The sequence below is a fragment of the Cyprinodon variegatus genome, unplaced genomic scaffold (genome assembly GCF_000732505.1).
Source record: "Cyprinodon variegatus isolate N-32 unplaced genomic scaffold, C_variegatus-1.0 Scaffold788, whole genome shotgun sequence".
NCBI classification, from domain to species: domain Eukaryota; kingdom Metazoa; phylum Chordata; class Actinopteri; order Cyprinodontiformes; family Cyprinodontidae; genus Cyprinodon; species Cyprinodon variegatus.
Window position 1 is genome coordinate 332,537 of NW_015151241.1, and position 7,182 is coordinate 339,718.

The 7,182-nt window shown below is 35.8% G+C and overlaps 1 protein-coding gene across 1 annotated transcript in view; it reads left to right on the forward strand.

The window, feature by feature from the left end:
- Positions 1-3,811, forward strand: part of LOC107098540 (myelin-associated glycoprotein-like) — an 11,518-nt gene extending 7,707 nt beyond the window's left edge. The window contains exons 5-6 of the mRNA XM_015396278.1: positions 2,721-2,978; positions 3,640-3,811. Coding sequence (XP_015251764.1) covers positions 2,721-2,978; positions 3,640-3,725 — 344 coding nt within the window. The 3' untranslated portion in view covers positions 3,726-3,811. The remainder of the gene's footprint in view (positions 1-2,720; positions 2,979-3,639) is intronic.
- Positions 3,812-7,182: the final 3,371 nt, after the last annotated feature.

The following is a 7,182-nucleotide window of genomic DNA, read 5'->3' on the forward strand; positions in this document are numbered from 1 at the left end:
TACTCACTATAAAAGTTTTCACTCAGTCTGTATCACCTGTAAGGCCACACCATTTTCTGGTGAGGGTGCTTGTAGACCAGTAATTTGTAATTTGTTTTGACTCTGACTACTTTCCATTGTTGTAAGTAAAGGGGAATGAACGTGGTCCAGGCAGAACAGGGCTGAATGATGTGCCATAAGGGCTGCATGATGAACTGTTCACTCTTTGCAATGATATAAATAAAATGCCGACCGAGTGAAATCAATGGATCCCTGTTTATTTAACTAGCGTAAATAGTTGAATACTTTTTTCCCACTACAAAGCCTTAAAGGAATAGGAAGTAGGATAGGATGTTTCATACTTTTCCTCTCAGTTATCACTCAACTTATCTGAGTTAAAGTTAATTTAAAATTGAGTCTTAGTTTATTTACTGTTTTTACTGTACTTATTGTTTTAAAATTATGATTTAAAAACCTAGTGCACAAGCATCCTCATTCACAATGTCCCCTAAATATTCACTTTATGATATATGTTTACATTATTTGTTCGCTGCATCTAAAATTATCAAATATATTTTCAATTTAAACATATATATGAAATAATACAATATAACGTAAAGTGACTTAAATTATATAATTGTACTAGGTAATCAAATCAATTCAGTTTAGTCTGTCAAATAAGCTGCCTGTAGAGTCTTTAAAGTTCCAGCAGCTGTCAGGATTCAGTGAAACAGTAACAATGCAGTATCAATTCAGTTTTGCAATATGTCGAAAACGCTCCAAGATGCCTCAATAACCCATCACTACACGACATGTTTAACAGACGTTCAGTGCAGAAAACAAAATGATGACACAACAGTGGAGAAATTATGTACAAATAGCTTTGGTTACCTTATCAATGACAGGGAACACCAACTGTCCATTGATGTATTGAAATGATTGCTTCCAGGATGTTCCACCTGGAAGGCACTCCGGTAACCCTTCTTTCAAATGAATCGTTTGCAAATGAAACCCCTTCTCTTGGTGATCCCTTAGCAAAAAGTACATTATTCAAGTATACTAAAAGTGCACTAATTTCATCAGGCACTGCACTTAGAGTTTACTTATTCGAAACTATATTTCATATACTTAACAATAGTATAGTCAAGTGTACTTGACTATACTATTGTTTACTTTATTGTTTACTAAAGTATACTTTAAGTATAATTAAGTAAACTTAACAAATTCCCAATTTAGTTCAAAGAAGTATTACTTTAGTAATACTTCAAGTACACTAAAAGTACATTATTTGGTATACTTTCTAAACTTATACTTCAGTATTCTTAATATAATTTACTTCAAGTATACTACTGGTTTTAAACAGTGCACTCTAGTGGTGGGTACAGTGTAACGTCCTAAACTTTTACTCAGCTACATAAAGGTTGTGAACTTGGTTCCTTTTTTTGAAAGAGTGAAAAAGGAACGTGAGCGACTTCCCTTTCATTTATGTGAACAGAACTTTGAGCTCATAATTTTTTATTATGAACTAGCACAACACTGGCAATACCATCAGTAATTGTTGCATGCAAATAGAAATTCTCCTAAATGTACATGTATGTTTTGTTATACTCAACTTTCTCTAGGTTTTTAATGTTTTATTTAATTTACATTTTTTTTCTTAATTAAATAAAATTAACTCCCAACTTAAATTGATTGAAACAGGTAAAAGGTGAGACAACAAAATTAAAATTAAAAGCAGATTTGATCAAAACTGAAAGAAACAAGAAAGCTTTGGCCAGATATTGTAATTTATCAAAACTGGTAGACATAATTTGATCTAGTAGAGGTTGGGACCAAAAAAAAGAACTACCACCTCTTGGAGTCAATAAAAAAAAAAAAACATGATGTATGTTTAGGATTCTCTCTAACACTCAATCATCAACGTTTAAATAATAAGACAGAAAAACATGAATAAGATAAGATGTTTAAGGGAAATTCCTGAAACTATGAAAATTTAAACTTGTCATATACTGGAATACCGGTCTCAATGTTCACAGTGACACAAATTGCCACGGCTCAGAATAGAGGACCCAGTATTCAAGACAAGACAGACAGTGGGATTATTAAAAAAGCTTTTATCTCAAAATGGATCTGCGGTAACAGCTGCTAGGGAGTCTGAGGCAGGAACCTCTTGCTGGAAGAAAACACAGGTTATTGACCACGTAAATCTGAGGTTGATTACATGTATGGTTTTATAGTTCAGTTTGTGCCCAGAGAACAAGGTTGAATCCAGCCGGTCGGTTGACAAGACAAAGCGGTTGCTGCACAGAGAGTTCCAGATACAGAAGCCTTGAGACTACAGAACTGGCAGAAGATCTAATCCAAGCAGACGAAGGAAAGCAGGACAATCCAAAGGGCAAAGTCAAAGCCAGTGTCAAGGCCATGCTCTGGATTCAGAACCAAAAGTATCAGAGGTCCGCAGAGTTTCTGAAGGGAAATCCAGATAGTTGACAGGAATCAGTTCTAGGTAAGATTAACAGGCAGAATCAAGCAGGAGTCCTAAGACAAGTTAGGCAAACAGACCAGAACAGGAACAGGCAGGCACAACAACATCAGCTGTTGTGCCAGATACACTATAAATGGAGAAGCAAGACAGCAGAGACAGAAGTGACTCTCAGTGTTTCATGTTAGTGATCCTGTCAGCACGTCATGGTTCAGCTTTTTCTGATCAATAAAGTTCACGTGTGCCCCATTTTCCTCAGATGCTCCCAGAAACACCTCAGCATCCATCAGTCCATCAGGTTTGGTGTCAGCAGGTAGCTGGGTGGAGCTGAGCTGCTCCAGCAAAGCCAACCCTCCTGCCAACTTTACCTGGTTCAGGAACACCAAAAATGGAACCAAAAAGGTAGCTACAAGTGACTTTTATAGCTTCAGGGCCACTGAGGATGGAGAGTATTACTGTGAGGCTACAAATGATCAAGGGAATCAGAGATCATCAATCCTCTTTCTTAGTGTTAAAGGTGAGACTTTAAAGACCTCTCTGGTTCATGTTGTTCTCTTATATTGATAAAATGTGTTTGTGTTTTAGGTTTAAACTTTATTTTTGTCAAGTGAACAATTACTAAATTGCTTAATTATTTGTTTTTTTAAATGTATCAAAAGGAGCCATTAGTAATAATGGCACCTTGGCACTTTAAATTTTGAATTGGAACAACTCATAAGACATGTCATCTCCCTGAAACAGTGTCTTGCAGGTTGTCAAATTAAAAGATAAAAGGATGTACTGTAACACAGCTAAATTCGGGATGATTAATGAAGACGATTCAGCCACTTCTTATGCCTTCTTATGTACTGTTGAGATTATTTCTGGTCTGCTTCTCTTCCTGAAAATACAAAATATTGCCCTCTGTTTTGGTAACCCATTAACCTCTCATGTAATTGGCTCAGGAACCAGGAAGTAAACATTGGCCACACACTGAAGTGCTGTACTTTTACTTTTAAAAGCAGAAAGAAATGTTTAAGGAACACTGATTTTTAAAAACGAATGATTCTGTTTAAATTTTTACAATACTTTTCTCACTCATTGCTCTTTTAGAGAAAAAGCAATGAAAATAGCAGGAATATAACTTTATTATTATCTACAGTCATAGCACAAAAACTAAGAAGGCTGTATTGTTACAGATAATGCAGTCTTTGGACTCCATATTATACTGAAGATCTTGGGAACTATTCTGCTCTGTAGTACGGTTGTCATCTTTGAGTGGTGAGATGATCCTCTATTTGTTTATACTTTGCAGCTTAAGTTATGTAGTGGTGTTTAAATTAAGCTTTATCTTCCAGCTGGTTCAGATTCTCCAACAAACCAAAGAAGGTAAGCTAACATTGCCATTGACTGTATGCATTGAAAGTATGCACATTCATGTCATCTTTTTAATGCTAAAGGGTGATGAAGCATTAAAAACCAAAATTTAAGAGCACACCCAAAATAAGCTGCAATACGGGGGCTTAATTTCCATCGTTTTCCTACGGATGTGATGTCTACTGATGCTACATACCCACACCAAAAGCGTTGACACAGGAATTTGCAATTGTTTCAGTAGTAATAGTAGTAGTAGGAGAAAAAGTGTTTTTTTCAAACCCTTAATTCGTCGTTTGACATGGTGCTTGTTGCTGTCATAAACTATGGCCTGTCATAAACCTGTAGTAAACCGTCACAGCATCACTTGTCTGGTGCAGTAAATAGTCTGTCCATAAAAGGTGTCTTCACCCTCTGGTTGCAGATTGGCTGCTGGTTGCAGTTAGAGCTGGCCAATATGACCTCAAATCAATATCACAATAAATTGGGCAGTTTACCTCCATAACAATAAATGTAAGATAAATAGTCCAGCTCCTCTATCTGAAAATAATGGCATGTGCAGGAAATATAACAGATCTATTTTTCATATATTTATTGACCAAATCACATAACATTTTTTTGGTAATTACAAATAAAAGTCTTTTAACCATTTAAGTTTAAACATTCAATAATGTCTCATTGAACAGGAGAAACATCTTACCTCTCTGGTAAACATTTTTGCACAAAGGTAATCAGTCTTATGCAAATCTTGGACTCAACAGCATGGTTGCGCTGTAGGTGGTGGAGGTTGGAAGTGTTACTTTGGGTAGTCCTGACAATTTCCAGACAAACTTTGCATTTCGTATTCTTCTGCTTAACATCTATGGCTTAATCTTTCTGCTATCGAACTGATCGTGCAATGAGAACAATGTAAATCGTATAAACTCACACACCCTCACTAAAAACCCATCTGCGATCATCTCCAACAACAGGCGTTCGACTTCTTTTCTGCGCACTCTATTTATCACTCTTAACCTGCACACTCAAACCCTTAACTGCACTTCCTCCTTGTGCACACTTCATAGAGGGGCGTAGGGTTTACTGTGAGTAATGAGACAGAGCTGTTGTTGAGGTTGTGTTAGGTGAGACCCACGTTAATAATTCATCAATATTTCAGACACAAAGTCCGAGAGGTAGAGCTGCTCTCTCCTGTGCTTCGTAAGCATTGAAATGGCAGTTTCCATTCCACGATTCTATTCATCTTTTTAAATTGGGAGGGTCTGTTGGCATCTCTCCTTGTCTAATACTGTGGGCTGTTTTATGGGGCCTGGAATAGATTGCCAGTTGTTTGGGTTTATTCCTGATTTTCCCTAAGGCCACCATTTCCCCAAAGATGCTTCCAAATACAATATGTTGAAGAGACATTTGAATCAAACTCACAACCTACACACTCTGCTCAGCTACAGCTTCACACGTTATAAAGCAATAAACAATTGCACTTTTATATCCAGTTAGATTAAAATGAAATTCAAAAAGTCTTTCTGAATTACTTTGATCTCAAATGAATTTCCTAAAAATTAACAAAACCATTTTTTGTTATTTTATATCCAAAGGAAAAAGAAGACCAAATCTATGTCAACACTGTCACAGAGACCAAACCATGATGTGAGCTACAAGGTGACTAGGAACATCAATCAGTTTCTTATTTCTATTCATATTTCAGTTGTCCAATTGTTTACTTTCAGGATGTTAACAGGGTAGTTATTATCTGCTAAGGTCAATAGCAAATAGCTGGTTACATTTTAAACAGGTCATCCTTGTTTTATATCTCCATATATAATGCTATAAAACATGCTAATTTTCTCTTGATGCTTGTTTCCCGTTTTACGTGTTTTGTTCTTTGGTGTATCAATGAGTTAAAAATGTGGCCTATAAATACTAAAAAATCAGGATTGAGAAGTGAGACATTTCTGATAAATGCTATTTTTTTCACTTAACAGTGTGTTTATTTTGCAAAAAGGATTTTCTGTTTATTAATGATAAAATCAAGCTATTTTGTTATTTATAACAGATTTAAAAAAATGTACTCTAAATATTTCCACTGCCAGCATATACATAAAATGTGAAGCAAAACATATTATGTGTCTTTTCTTCCTCTTACAGATGTTTTAATGAATAAAAATGATGTAGCATGAAAACTGCATTCTGCTGTCTTTTTTCCCACAACAGATACAAGCATTAAATCCTTCCTATGCCGGAAATTAGGATGATTAACTTTTTTACTGATGTTAGCACTGGTACAAAGAAAACCTTATATGTTTGTACCCCTTGTTTAATTGAAGAAAATCCCACATTGGTAACCGAAATAACTTGAATCTGATGGAAAAAAAAAAAAAAATCTATGAAAATGTTAGAAAGAAAGTTAGACATTTTTTTTTCAACCATTTTTTTTAACGGCTTGAAAAACTGAACTGGTGAAACAGGCTTGGGCAAAAATTATGGTACCCCTAGAAAATAATTACAATTATGTGACCAAAAGGACATGGTAAATCAAGTTAAATCAGCTTTTAGGTAATGAGACAACATTGTTGGTTTGATGATTAGCTTTCACTTACGATTCATAAGCAATTAAACCTGTGCCTCCGGCACCTTAGCGCCGGGTGTTTTCTGAACAACCCTGGTGTTACGCTTGTAACAGGTATAAGATGCATTAACCCCAAAAATGATTTCAGATTAAAAATTTTAATTCAAAAGCATTCAGATTTGTTTCTACTGCATTCCATGCAACCCAATCATCATCCACCATGACCTTACAAGTGAGAAGTACTTTGACCTGAAGTACATACTTTTACTGAGTGAAAAGAAATAAGGAACTAAAAAAATTATTATTTGCGCACAAACGGTACAACGACTGCACAACTACAGGCACCACAAGCATTGAGGGACTTGGAATCCAGGGCTGTTGACCCCTCAATCTGGGGTCTGCAGTCAGCGATTTCTCTTTGGCCAGCCAGACTCATTCATTACTCATGCAGGTTAATCATCTCGTTATCTGAAGAAATCAATAACTGTTTTCTCGTTACAACAAGATAATTATCTTGTTATCTCTTGAAAACAATTAATTGGTTAACCGTGATCACAAGATAGTTATGTCATTAACTCGAGAAGTAAAAGGGAAAAAAAATGTTTAGTACGACCGCTCTCGGCTTCCGTACCTTGGGAACCCCACATGAAATACCAAGTTTTTCCAAACTGTGATGACCCATTTTAAAGGGGTCATAGAATGCAAAACCGAGTTTACATTTTCATAGATGAATAGCGATAGTTCAGTTGGTTAAAACCCCTTCGACACCTCTTGTCTCTGCACATCTCACAATTCTAAACTTCCA